Here is a 14,909-nt window from a genome sequence, read left to right as displayed (position 1 = left end):
ACAGCTCTGACATGCATGTGTGGTGCTTCAACAGCAACCGGCTGCTCCTGAACAGGACACCTTTTGTTGGTATTGATGCCACCAATGCATTGATGCTACCTATAAAGTGGTACAGGAATACTCAATGGTCTTGTCTGAACATAAGGGAGTGTGAACATGTTTTTTTTGGTTACAGCATTAGTGTTACTCATTACAATCATGCGTATTATTCTTGTTAGAACAGAAAGTATTCTGCAAAAAGCCCATCAAAGTTATTAAATGTTTTACGATGTAGGATGATCACCTTGTTTTTGTCTAAAGCACACAGAGACTAAAAAGAATTTTCTATAGAAAATGTTTTTTATTATTCAAAAAGAACAAGCAAGTAGAGGCAAAGTATGTTCGACACTTCAGTCCAATGTAATAGGATGACAAATTTTACATTTAATTTCCTGAACATAAAAAACAAAAATAAACGAAACGAATAAATGTATCATTAGTCATGGCTAGAATATGCCCCACTCACTCAGTCACTCAGCGACCCTCAGTTGACTGCAAAGCCCTCCGCTGACTGTGATTTGTGAGGGACTCAAGTGCTACCATTGGTGGGTGCGAGGGCGCTGGCCTGCATGGTCCTACGGGCCATCTCCAGGGCCCCCTCCTTGGTCTTGTTCCCGCCGATGAAGCCGCTGGCATGGACGAAGATGCAGCCCTCGATCCCACTGAGGTCCGAGAGCGCCTGGTCCCGGATGCCGCGCCACTCCTCCAGCAGAGAGAGCCTGCAGCGGGAGAGGGAAGAGTCGAGTGGGAGACACACCCACGTATACTGATATATGTCCCTGTGAAGGAACATAGTTATGGTTGGGTCGTGGCCTTTGAGTATTATAAGGTGAAACAAATAAGGAAATGGGAGATTTCTTTTATGAACACTAAACTATTACATTCCTGTTATTTGTTGAATTAAATTTCATGTTGTCGAATTCCTAGCAAAGGTCTTCAAGATTTCATTTTTAAAAAGGAAAGCACATACAGTACACCTGGGCTAAAAGCTGCAATCATAGGCAGCCTGCTACGGCTTTCCAATATATTCCCCTTCCTGTGTGACTGGAGTGCGTCTAAAGCCCATGGATTCCTCTCTCATAACATCGATAAACGGGAAGCAAGGTTTGCGTGTGCAGCACACAACGCCGGTGAAGTCAATAGACAATCGGAGGCGCTGGAGATGATTGGATCTGCCAGGAATTACCAGGAGTTCACGTCAAACAAGCTGGATGGACAATGCTAACACTTTAGCTGGATATTTGGCACACTGATTCCCGCCTAGAAGTGCATCTTGTGAGACTCAGCTATGTATAGCTTTCTCAAGAACCTATTATTTTCGTTTCCATGTAATGGTAAATGGACTGCATGGATATAGCGCTTTTATTCAAAGCGCTTTATTGCCTGACATTTACCCATCCATGCACACATTCACACACCGAAGGCGGCGTCAACCACGCAAGGCAACAGCCAGCACGTTGGGAGCAGTTAGAGTTAGGTGCCTTGCTCAGGGACACCTCGAAGGTTGCGGTTACCAGCCAACCCGCTCTACCTCCTAAGCTATTGCCGTTCCCGTGGCGTGAGCAAACGTTTACAACATCTCAAATATTACTTTCAAGGGCGTCCTGATGGAATATACCATCGCATCCTTTGAGAGTGTGCGCAGTTCCAAGTCTATACCTTTGACTATCGACCAAGGCATCTTCATCACACTTTCCTAAGTACATGGTGATCATTAGTAATAGGAGCACCAGGCATGGTGAGGTGGAATAGCAAACCGCCATTCCCCCTGGTTACGGTTTAATGGATCTGCAGATCGATGGACTCACGGTACGGCCGGAAAACAAGCTCGCAGGAAAGGTCGATGAGAGCCCAAGTGCGGGAAGGATAATGAGGGGAATGGGGCTGTTGTTGTGGCCATGACAGGCGCGGGGAAAAGTAATTATGAAGATGACCGGTACAGACATTTTTTTGATCCACTCCCCCTCTTAATGTTGGTGAGCGTAGGATTTCCAAGAGACAACCCACCTATAAAATCAAACCGGAATCACTCGAGAAAGCATGAACAAGGAGATGACACGCTCACCACAATTTATTTATTTATATATGATTTAAAATCGAGCCCGCTGTCTTCGGTTGTAATGTCCTCTCTGAGGCATTAGAGGAGACGTCTGTACGTCTGTTGGAAGTTTACAACCCCCTTGTACACGTGGGACTTCCCACACTGCTCCCCCTGCGAACAACTGCCACAGCAGGGTCCAATCAACTGCTTCCAAGGAGGCCCCCAGGCTGCCGATGTATGGATCTTAACACATGGATTAGTGTTGATCAGACACTTGTCTGACACTTGAAGCCTGGAAGGTTAGTAGTGGATGCAAGTTACATTTATTGATTCGGGGGAAGCGGCTCTAGTAGAACAGGTCAAAAAATCAATAAGTATTGCCTCTTTAAGACGCAATTATGCTCAGAGTAAGCAAAGGGCGAGGTGGCGTACATTTTCTTTTTTTTTTTATAATAAATAAATAATGCCAGCCATATGCCTGCATTTACAGCCAAGGAACACCACATGCTCTCACTCTCATTTCCTTAGCGCTTTGACAAAAATAGAAAATTGTTTTTCCCCCAGGTGCTGTTGTAGAGACACACAGGTGATAACAACCTCCCCCCTGCAACCTCTCCTTAGTGATCCCTACTGGGACCCAATGAAAGGAGCGACCCAGAGGCCCGTTTCCATCCACGCAGCATTGTCTTCCACGGGCGCCACGACAACCACGTTCCATGCATTCATCACGCATATTTTGGGTCTTTCTTCATAGAAAAGGAATTAGATAAAATGAACACAATAGAGAAGGAGATGGAAGGGAAAAGGTCATGGTGGACAATAGCCTATTCGATTAGTCAGTGGCCTGGACAAGGAAAGGGAAGGGATACCTCCCTTTGGGGACGGTTGCTGAGTGCCCATAGGGAGGCACCCAGAGAAAGACCGAGTGATGGATGTGAAAGGTGGAACGGAAATAAGAGGAGAGGGGGCCGAACGATGGGGGAATGGAAGGTAAATGGGATTAATGGAAGCAAAACCCCGGAACGAGATTACGATAGTGTACGACACACACACACACACACACACACACACACACACACACACACACACACACACACACACACACACACACACACACACACACACACACACACACACACACACACACGATTGGGAAAGGAGGGTGTTCCCAAAAATATAATTTTGTTACTAAATGCAATCCATCTCAACTATGGAGACAAATCGTTTTCTAAATCTCATTGAGTAGGCTTACTCGTTTTGTGTTGTTGTTGATTTTTGTCGCCCAAAATCAAAATTTGTCTCTATTTCTACGTATTGAAAGTCAGTTTTAATATGTTTTTTATGCAGTCCATGTGCGCTACACCCACACTGGGACTGTTTTTACCTGCTCCAACCCTGTTATAGAGCTAGAAGGAGCAACCTTGAGAGACTGCGATTTGGATGGTGGGGAAATTTTCCTCAACAATTAAACCTAGCCAATAACAACAGTGAAAGTGCGTGCTTATCATGACCAAACCACTCGACAAACGCAATCCGTGGTCGGCTGAGAGCCGCACGACTTGCTCCCGGGGGCTCAGTGATGGTGTGTGGAGCGGCGCAGGAAGGAAGGGGGTGGGCAGCCAATGAACAGCTCCCTCTCTCTCCATTTCCTGCTGATCAGCACGGTGCCCCCTGAGAGCAGCCCCATGCCACTCTTCAATCAGCCAATCTTTCAGCCCACACTGAGACTCATAATGAGACGCGTCAGGAGCAGCGCAAACACAGGAAGGGCACACATGGCACTGGTACAAGGCACTCTGATGAGGAAGAGGAGGAAGAGGAGGAGCAGGAGGAGAGGCGGAAATAAATGTAGCGGCGTGAGCCAACCGTCCTGTTGCCCGTAGCGTTCTACCATCTGAGCTAAGACGTCGCCTCAACCTTTATATTATATATTATAGATATATTATATCTTTGAAAGCCCCGATAAACGCAAGGGACATCCTGTACACAGGTTTAAAAGGGTTTAACAGACAGAGAGGAAGGGGGATGACCAGCGGACCACTGCCAATTGATAAGACGGTTTTGGGGTTGCGGATGTTACAGCCATGAACAGAATGTTCCCCCAGCAGGGAAAGAGCATCACTAATGGATCTCTGAGTGAGTGGAGGTACATCCCTCCGGAGCCAACGTAATTACAGGGAGATTATACAAGTCTACTGGAGACCGTCAATGAAAATTGAAAAGATTCTCCTGCCCTCTCATGTAGACTTATTTGGAGCAAGGATTCGTGCCAGAGGGGGGAGCATAACGGGAATGAAAACCTCCATGTCGACAAATAAATGATTCTGAATGGTTAGATTGTAATTAACATAAAGAATAGTAAATAAATTAATAAATTTGCTAATAAGTAATACAAAACTTTTTATGCTTTTTATTAGGGAGAGTAGGTTGGGGGGGGGGGGGGGGGGGGCTTGTTACCAGTGAAACTACATCTGAAGGTTTTTACTTGCACTGTATTGATTTTTGAGATTTCTCATGAGACATTAGCTAGATGTTGAGTCATATGTCCACAAACATACCCGCAGGGAAACACAGGCGCTATACACAAACACGACTAACAACTGCTCTGACAGATGCTTTTTAAAGCCACGATAGAGTCCCTGTCATAATGGCATTTCTGAAGAAGAAAAATAAATCAAGTTACTTAAAATACACAAGAAATAGACCAACAATTCTCAACAAACTTCCTAAGAAAATCGTGTGTACCACTACCAATAGATTAACATCCAATAAGAACGCAGAACCAAACTTCTGAATACTGAGAAGAGAGAGATAAGAAAAGACAATCCACCGGGGGGGCATGGAGAGACGTAGAGCAGCTGCGGCCAGGCTAACAACCAATCAGGAGAGAGTTCCCCCGAGGGCAGCGCCGGTGACGCTGTGGGTATGGAGTTGTGAACCTTCTCTAGGAAAACAAGGTCCCGGGAGTTGGGCGCAGCGACGCACATTAGAGAGGGTTAACCCTCTGACGAGGAGAGGGGACTCGTCCTGACGTAACTGATGTGTGGCCCCGAGGGTCGTGCATTCTGATGAGCCAGGACCGCTTCTCGCTTTAATATGAAGTGTGCCGAACGTACCAACATTTCAAACATACAAAACTAGAGTTCACTAACAAGGCCTTCAAGATCACCAAATAGCAACAATGCAATTCAGTTGGTATCGTATTCATTTAAAATAAAATAAACATCATCGCTAGTGCATGTTGTTAAAAATATAAAGGCTCAATTATAAATCTGCCTTTAGGCTATATATTTTTTAAATGCAGGTCTATCTATAGTTAGTTTGCCCGTGGTCTCAAGTAGCAATAAAAAAATAAAAGGAGATACTTGAATGACGAGGATTCGGGGGAGTTATGTGCCGACTGTGGTGTGTTAGCTTGTGCGCGCTTGTGCGTGAATGTGTGCGTGTGCTGTCAGGGCACCGGCTAAATCTCAGCAAGCCTTTAAACCAGGGCAAGCCGAGAGCCTTGCACCTGTGAACCAAAGCGTGGCTTTGGTGTTGGAGACTTCCTCACGACTTCGGTAAGTCTCCTTCTCTCCAAAGGGACCACGAGTCAAACCCGCCACAGCCCTCCCCCGTTTAATGAGCGGGAAACGTATGCTAATCCTGTCCCACGGTTGCGATCACTCAGCCCATCTCAGACAGGGAATCCTGTCTGTCACTGTATCCCACCACCTTGTGACACGCAAGTGATAGGATATGTAGAACCCTGTTCTCAAGGATCAACGGGTGCATCTCACTAGTCTATCGCCCTAAAGGCAACTGTGATGCATGTACAGACAGACGGACGGATAGACTTAAATAACCAACATAAGCTAGGTAAGACCATTGGATAATAAGTCATTATGTAGCCTCAAACCATCATGAAACCGAACCCTCACAGAATATCTAGCAACCCTCGACCAAGCAAAATACCAACTTTGATCAAAAAGCATGTTCCTTTGTCGTGTTGGGGTGGCTCTTGAACCAACAATAACATTACTTTGTTTCTGCAGACATATAAACCATGTCGCAGACTTACAACGCTCGCAAGTTTTGTTCTGTTTGTTCTGTTTTTCCCAATCGAAGGGAAATTCATCCTCCAAATCTTTCCTGCATAAATCCCCCATTGCTTTTGAAAAATATGTTATTCAAGAAAGTAAGATACGCACATTGTGCGACTTCTCCAATTTCATCATCTGTTCAATTATCTTGATGAGGATTAAATATCTCCCAAAAGGATCCCAATGTGATCACAACAAACCGCGAGGAGCCAGGATGCCCTCACCTGTTCTTGAAGGTGCTGAGGCCAGCCGGGACACACTGGACCCGCCACTGTCCGTTCTGGTCGGGGTACAGGAGGAACTTGATGGGGGTGTCCACCTTCAGCTCTTCCTCCAGGGCGAAGAGGTGCTCCTTCCAGGGACACCCCCCTTGGGATAGGATCACCACCTCCCCGCTGGGGTCCGCCTGGGGGTCAACGTCATCAAAGGGTTCAGGCAAAGGCTCGAGCATGTGGCCGAATGATCAAATGGACAAATTCTGGTGTTTTAACGGAAGCTATGGAAGTGTATTGTTGCCCTAAACCTAATGGATCATCAAAAATGACATCCTAGCCGTAGCGCGCGGATCATATTGCTTGTTGCACACCTCAGGAAAATATTGAGCAACGCAACGTCCACAGCAATGCTATGGGGAAACCCAGGCCTGGGATAACACGGTTTACGCTCAGACTTTCTGCGCACTTTAAGAATGGTGCATAATGGCAACACTAGATCCTGCTTCACTGACCAGTGGTTGTGTGTGTGTGTGTATGTGTGCATGTGTGTGTACCTGATGGCGCTCCTTAATGGCCTCCTCCACCACTACACGAGCTGGCAGCCAGGAGTTCTGGTAGAAGTCCAGACGATCCAGCAACTCCCCACCTACGAGCTTCATGGCCTTCTTGAATCCCTCCTGGAAAACACACACAAAGAGACACACACACACACACACACACACACACACACACACACACACACACACACACTTTTAGAAGCCTGAAAGGTTTTGCATTTGAATGTCATGCGTAGAAAGCCCTACTTCTCAGTCGCGTGACCTTTACTTAATTGTACTCACTGGCTAGCTAGTAAGTTATTAATGCATATATACAATCTCCAGAATTAATTAATTTAAAATAAAATGTCTGAGGCCAACTTGGAGAAGACGTTTCCCTTTCAGTGATACTTCAGAGTAACGCCTGCTTTCCCCCGGGGACGTACGCGCCGCAGAACGGCCGCAAACTCTGCCCTGCGTCAATTTCCACCGGGCGCACAACGGCAGCGTAGCGCTGCCTTGCGAGCCAGCCGTATCCACGCGAGGTCACGAGATAATCCTAAACCTAATGTACTCAACTTCCACTCCCAAAACTACTGCAATTAAATGCCAGGCTTTGTCCTTCCTGACATTGTCCTTATAAAAAGGATGATTTATTTCATAAATTATTTTATGTTGCTCCACTTGGACAATCAGTCTCTCGTCGTCCATGTTGCCGACCCTCTGAGACCCTTTGATTGATTGACTGCTGACTGCTGACCTGGCACCACCGGTCATGACGTAATGTTGATGATAGGTGAAGTTGTGATAGGCTACATGAGCTGAGTATTGTGTTTTATTTTGAAAATTGACCGGATGCTCTATGGCTTTTACTTTTTCACTTCCTGCCCGGCTCGATCTCCCCCCGGGAATGGTTTCATTGATTAGAGGGGCAGCGATCAGCAGCCGTTCCGCGGCGCTTACGTCCCCGTGGAAATCCGGCTTTAGTCCTCCATTTGAGCAGCACAACCAACCCAAGTAGCCTACAGTGCCATCTTGATTAGCCCCGCCCACCTAATGACCCGCCAACCCAGAAACCCAAGTACGATTGGACTAGAAGTCAGACAGGCACAAAATAAATGCTCAGTAAACATGATCTGCTACTGGGTTCCAGCAACAACCAGCCACGCCCTCAATTCCCCCCAATATCGATATATACGATAGACGGACACCAATAGGGACGTAAATAAAACACACGCACACACGGACACGCACACACAAACAATCCACAGGGGTCTGATTAAAGTGGAAGTGGTGGGGGGAGGGCAAGTTGCACCCTCCTACGGAGCAGGGAAATTCAAATCTGATTTATTTTTAGAAATAGATGGGAAGTTATAACAATTATCCCTACCTGGCGCCAGGGGTACCCCCTGCTCAGCACATACAGTTTGTGACAGGGATAACATCTCAGATAAATTAACAAAAGAAAAATGGTTGTATGCTCCATGCTTTACAAGAAAACCAAATTCATGCATGTGTGTTTCTGGATAGACTTTGCAAAGTCAGTCCTCTGACGGAAAATGCTATGGCGGAATAATAAATAAGTTGGAAATGGACAAAACTCAAGAGGCCGTCACTTAGTGAATGGTGATTGCGTAGTTTATTGGCCCAAAGCAATCATCCTTAAGCCATCCCCGCCTGTCACATCGTCCTACGTCCCAGCCCACCGTGCTGTGACTGCAGGCACTCGTAGAAGGCCTGGGGCCATTGGAAAATATGTGGAAACCGCAGGACAATCGAAAACAAGAGCAAGACTCCACGGTGTATGTTTGAATGGGAAAATAAAGGACAGAGAAGAAAATGACGACAGGGGTAGTGACTGTGGGCAAAAGCCCCCCCCCAGTGCACCCTCCTCGGAAAGACTGAACACAAATGGCGAGCCAATAACATCTTCACCGATTCGGGTCTTCAATAGAAAGATTTTAGGCGACGTATTCATTGATAGTCTATTCGTTATTTCAAAATCTCCGATCATGACAATGGGTTTTGTCATGATCGGATCTAAATACTAGGGCAGGGTAAAAATACAGATTAATCAATGCACTGCAATTTAATGGTTCTCTATTCACTTTCGATCCAGAATTTTTTTTAATCGATTATTTCGATGTAAAAAAAAAGAAGAAAAAAAAAGAAAAAGAAGCATACTAACTCAGTCATTGTAATCTAGAAGCGAGTATGCCTAAATGTACATGCCCTTTTACATTTGTCCATGCTATGATTATTTATTTTATGTTGCAAGTTTAGCTCAGGAAGAATACTATACAATGGTGTATTCCCTTTTTGCTAGTTAAAGCACAATGAAATGGTTAATTCATTTTGAAATGGTTAATTCTAAATAATATTTAGATATTTTTGTCATCTGCACGTATTATTGAATCGATATCGAAGCGATTGGATCAATGGCTTTCTCAAGTCTATTTCGGACACAAAAACGGAACACAAGAAACTCAGATCACACATACAGACAAAGTGAGGGAACGTGACCTCAAGAGGCCACGCCCACCTGCCATCCACCACCCACCTCTGTGTCCTGGCTCTTGCTGTTCCAGCGTGGGTTGAGGTGTCCCACGCGGGAGCTGAGCGTGCTGCCGACGGCGTAGCGCACCTCGCCGTCGCACTGGGAGATACCGTTGTCCACTCCGTCCACCTCCTCCACAAAGCTCTCGTACAGCTGCAAGGGAACACACATCAAGAGGTTACCCTTTGGCTCTGTGCAAAGAAGTAGGGGCCTTATAAGGGAGAACTAGACTGGGTACCCCCAGCCCGTTCTGCTGGCGATTTGAAATCGCCCTGCAGTAGGGTCTGTAGAGGAGCAATACATTTCTTCCTGCTTCCGATCCGCTTTTGCGGGAGCCAATCACCAAGCTGGCTTTTCCCCCTGGCGCGCTATTGGCTGGTTTAGCATAATGACGACAGGGAAACGACGGCAAGCAGCGTATTGCGCATAGTCATTTGAACTACGCCCGTTGATCACGCCTCTTGTGCTGAAGAAAATTGACAGCAGCCTCCACAGACCAACATGCACTCTAAGATTGAGCTTGGTCCGGCAATAGCCAGGCTAAGGGAGAACCACACCCAAGACAACACTCGCAGATTGGTTCACCCACATGGACACCCTCTCTAGTGGATTCAGTGCCGCCACGATGTGACGCAGGGGGGTATGTGGAGTGTGGGGGTGTTGGATGGCTGGTTTACACAGCCTCACCTGACCCAGAGTCAGCAGCCCTTTCTCTATCAGCCTTCTTGTCTGTACTTGTATTCTTGTGGACTTGTACGAAATCAGTCTTGGCCAAAGTACTTTTGCATTCAAAACTTTTGTTGCTCCTCATTAATACACTAACGACCACAACAACAACCAATTTTCCAGCCGCTTGCTTTTTATATTTGGCAGGGTTAAGTTTGATATCACATTTCGCTTTATTGGGTGAAGACAACTAGAGTAATGCCAACGACGAGCTCAGACGGTGACGTCATCAAGCACGCTTCTGTTCCAACCGCAGAAGGACTGTACTGCGTCCTCCCGAGGCCAGCTACCAAGAAGAGTCTGGACCAGGTGTACTCAGTATTGAGATATGAGGGATGCGACTCTGGGGTATTACACCTGTGTGACACATTGGACAATCAATGCACACAGGATAGACCAGCCATCACGGTACACAAACTCAAGGAGAGCTCGGAAATGTCAGTATTCACCACCTGCTCGGTTGCAAACATCTTCCCAACTCTCAAATAAACAGTTTCTGCTATATCCATCCGAGTCTTGGTATCCGGTGAGCCCAGAAAAAAGACACTAATAACAATTACGGCAAACCATAGATCAGACGGTAAAGGGAACCCATGATGAAATAATGAATTGAACGAGCACACAGGATCGTGAGACAGACAGAAGGAAAAACTATCTTAGGTGTGACATACATCACACAAACACACACACACTAAAACACCATGATGTTTTCACCTTGCCACCTTGTCACCGCCTCACCTTCTCAAAGAGCACCTCCAGCTGCCGGTCGCCCTCCCCCAGCCCGGTGAGCTGGGCCAGGAGCCGCCTGCCGAAGTGGACGTAGACCAGGCCGGCGGAGCTCAGCTTGGTCACCCAGGGCTTCTCCGCACACAGGCTGTGGAAGCTCTCGCCAAACGTCCTGCAGCCACACAGGGGGGGTTCTCATTGGAAAACAGTCAAAAATGGCCCCCGTTCACCTGGGATTATGTTTGCCTGCCATCAGACTTTAGATAATAATCCAAAATCTGAGTTGTGGGACTGACTCAACACCCACTAAAGTTCCACTGAGAAAGCCTTGTGTAGAAGAGAGCAGAGGTTTATTGTCTTTAAAGAGATATGAATGAAATTTATTCATGAATATATGCTAACTGGAAGATTGAAATCTGGTTGTTGTTTTTTTCCATTAGGATAATAATAATATAATCTTTGACTATGCATCGCTATCGACTCTAGACAAAGTTTATGGGACATGAGCTATAATTCATTACTTTTTGCACCTCCACAAATAATTTCTACATGAATGTATGAGCCGCCACTATCTACTGGTGTTCTATTGAGGACCACATTTCTAGCTTTGTTCCAAGCCTATGACGTCAAGATAACTCCAGAGCAGAGCGCTTCATAAAAATGGCACGACACAAGCAAAGAAGTAGAGCATAGACAACAAAAGAGTGGAACAATATTCCACTAATTGGCATCTCACACCGTGGGCTTAACCCAAGCTCAATTATCTCCTCACAGAATTGGCTCCTGGTATATGACGCACATATAGCCGGCACAAACGCCGCCGCAGCAACCAACCAACCAGATGCTTTGACGGTTTCTTCCCATCATGACGATCGATAATTTAGAACTGAATATGTGTGAAGAGTATTACTAGCTAGCGAGGGCTCTGCAGCCAACAATGTTTCGTGCAACTACTAGCTATTCTGCATGCACCATCTGAGGTTAATATACAGAGGAACTATGAGTTCTGGAGAGAGAACGGCTTATAATGATGACAAGAGTGTCTGGCATCATGATCTATGATGGATATAATTTAATGCATATGAGTTTTTCTTTACAAAACAGGAAACTAATGCATTATGCAGATGTAATCATACTTGGGTCACCACAGGCCTAAATCTGAGTAAATAATGTGTTTTCTATGATAGCAGGAGGGCTTGATGATGAATTCATCTTTGAAGTGGGAGGTTTGCTTTTATGCAGAAGTCCGAAGCTAGTGACCCCTCCAACGGGGTCGTTTGACTTCAATCAGGATGCTCGGGTTTCACAGCACAGCGGAAAAGCTCCACACCGCCGACCAATGAATTGGAGACATGCTTAAGGGGTCCGGGACTAATCACGACCATTAGGCGGCTGATTGGCTGAGCAGAGACATCTCTCCGAACTGATTAAGAGGAGATGGCCGTGGACTGTGGCGGAGCGGAGGAGAACAAAAGCGGTGAAGGATGATTTGATGAGACGGGGGTGAATATATGGTAACACAGCCATCCGAGTGTGTGGATGAGATCCTGCTGTAAGAGCACTACCCGCATGTTAAGAAGGCTAATGGCCTCCAGGCCATTGGAGGACGGGCGGCATGAAGCATTTGATAGAGAGTCAAGGAACAAGTAGCGGGGGGAGATTTTTTGATGCACAAACTCTTCAATGAAAAGACAGGGATGGTTCCCTTGCAGCAACAAGCGCAGACTGGTTCAGTAGATTCTGCCGGAGTCGTTAAGTGCAGAGTCTGGGGGTGCTGTGCTTCAATCCTGATTCTCTTCCTGCCTATATAATATGCTGCCATGCTAACACAAATGATACGCTGATTTCAAATGATATGTAGGCAACGGTTTCTGTCAATTTATAAATTAAAATACTAATACCCTTTGTTTTGAGCATGAACCCAATGGAAAATGGGTATTTGCCCTTCTCAAGTTGATTGATTTAAAAAGGTGTTTGTGCAGATTAATTCAGCAAATACTCCTTAATCTGTAAGACGGATATAATACTGCAGCATTCACCTCATCCATCCAAAGCAATATAGGGGGAACATATTGGCCAATAACCTACGTAAGCAGCAATGATGAAGGCAGAGGTGCAGTGATGACGTGCATGGGTGAAGTAGTTAAAATCAAACCAAAACCAGAAGTGCAATTTCTGTGACATCCTGATGTCAATGTCCATTGCATGTCCAACACCCCACAATTAACCTGTCATACACTCTGTCTGACTCATAGTCCCCACCATGAACACCTCCAGGGACCTGGACATGTGAGTGGCAGTCACATGTAGCAGCAGCCTCCCTGCCCATGTCATCTGACAGCAGGAGGTTTCCTTTGAAGGGAGTGCTAATTACTGCAAACCGCCTGCCGGGCAGCACGCCACGGGGATATCTTCATCCCCACCATGGATCACCGTACAGGAAATCTCTAATTGCCGCCGGGGACATTAAGCTGACAAGACACCTGGAAAGCACTGATTATTCAACATGACGAGGTGTCATTGGAGTGAACTCAAGTGGAAGGGAAAGGAACACCATGTTGGGAGGGGCGTTTAGCCAATCTCTACCCCTGACGCGTGATAAAGGCTTTCAAAAATACTTTTCCAGTGCACTCTGAATAACTTGGCGCCATTTACTATTAAACAAGCCTGTCTGGAGACAGGCTGTCTCTCTTTTAGACAAGAGGCAGGGAAAACAAGACAGCCAGAGAATGGGTTTTGTTCCAGGGTGAAAATATGTTCAGTTCCAACATAGAACGGAACTCATGAAGAATAACCGTGTGTGTAATGTTGGCAGGTTTATTAAGATGAATTGAATAAACCAGACTAGTCTAGGAGACACAAAGCTGTTAGATAACTAGGAGTACTGTACGCGTGATGATAAATTGGATACTTTTGGTTCGATTCATTACAGATATGTGGCGTTTGTGTTGGGCATCAGTACCTCTGATGATGGTCATAGAGATGCTTCTTTGGGTCGAACTCTCCTCCTACGTCCACAACTATGTCACACTTTGCCAGCTCCGCGGGGTCCCTGGTCCGAATGATCTCTGCATCCTATAAATTAAGTAAGAAGTTGATACAATACAAATGCATCCTATACAGCTTTTGAACACGTCTAGTAGTCATTTATGGTCAAGTTACCCTTGCTGTCATATGCAATGTGAAACATTATAGCATTTATATATTTAAAAACAAAATAGTGAGGCCTGGTAAATATACGTCTACTTAACTAGAGAGACTGAATGAGTGGCATATCAGAATAATCGCTGCTTAAATGCATAGTAGCAACCTGCACATTGATGACATTTGCCCTGTCAAGATCATTAACCGTTACACACGCAAATTGTCGACATGAATGCACATATCCGTTTTCTGTAATAACTCTCCCTCCTGAAAAACGGCATACCTTATATTCAGGAAGCTGACGAAGAATGAAACAGGCAAGTACTTCATCACAGTGGAAAGTTCCATTGTGAGTGCCAATCTTTTTAAAAGACATGCTGTCGGTGCAAAGACGCTTGGCTTGACTTGACATGTACTTCGTTCTTGTACGAGTGTTGTCTACAGAGTAAAAAATATTAACATTTACTTTTGAAAGAGGAATAAGCGTTGTGCATTTACTGAGATTTATTACAGCCTTAAATCTGGTGAGATGAACTGCTATCATAAATGCATGCATGGAAAGCGAAAAGTCATGCGACCAAAGCGGGGACGTATTATCGGTCGGACCGGATGTAGGTACCACTGGGTTCGAGCGTTTCTCACCATGGGACAGGCCGTGAATACGGGGGTAGATTAGAGTGTTTTTGTTTAAAACTACTCATCAGCTTTTTCACCGCATACATTTTAGACAAAATATTAGGCAAAGACGTTTTTTGATCAAACTATGTGATACCTTATTTGGCTTAAGCATTACAATTCGTAAGCAAGACATATCTTACATTGCCATCTAGCGGTTTGCGAAGG

At 45.6% G+C, this 14,909-nt stretch overlaps 1 protein-coding gene across 1 annotated transcript; it reads right to left on the bottom strand.

Moving 5' to 3' along the window:
* Positions 1-318: 318 nt before the first annotated feature.
* myg1 (myg1 exonuclease) lies at positions 319-14,686 on the bottom strand. The gene is made up of 7 exons (XM_030375386.1): positions 14,350-14,686; positions 13,885-13,997; positions 10,935-11,094; positions 9,474-9,623; positions 6,932-7,054; positions 6,387-6,568; positions 319-758 (listed from the first exon to the last, which is right to left on the bottom strand). Exons 1-7 carry the CDS (start codon positions 14,620-14,622, stop codon positions 569-571), a joined length of 1,191 nt encoding a protein of 396 aa, XP_030231246.1. The 5' UTR covers positions 14,623-14,686; the 3' UTR covers positions 319-568.
* Positions 14,687-14,909: the final 223 nt, after the last annotated feature.

This window comes from Gadus morhua, chromosome 13 (genome assembly GCF_902167405.1).
Source record: "Gadus morhua chromosome 13, gadMor3.0, whole genome shotgun sequence".
Lineage (NCBI taxonomy): Eukaryota > Metazoa > Chordata > Actinopteri > Gadiformes > Gadidae > Gadus > Gadus morhua.
The sequence above is the reverse complement of the archived record's forward strand: the minus strand, read 5'-3'. Positions and strand labels throughout refer to the sequence as shown.

Excerpts from the sequence above, each read along its gene's own strand:
- myg1 (XM_030375386.1), bottom strand. The coding sequence starts at position 14,622 with ATGCATGCATTTATGATAGCAGTTCATCTCACCAGATTTAAGGCTGTA. Across the intron at positions 13,998-14,349 it reads GTCAGCTTCCTGAATATAAG|GATGCAGAGATCATTCGGAC; the intron begins GTATGCCGTTTT and ends CTTAATTTATAG. Across the intron at positions 759-6,386 it reads CTCAGCACCTTCAAGAACAG|GCTCTCTCTGCTGGAGGAGT; the intron begins GTGAGGGCATCC and ends CTCCCGCTGCAG.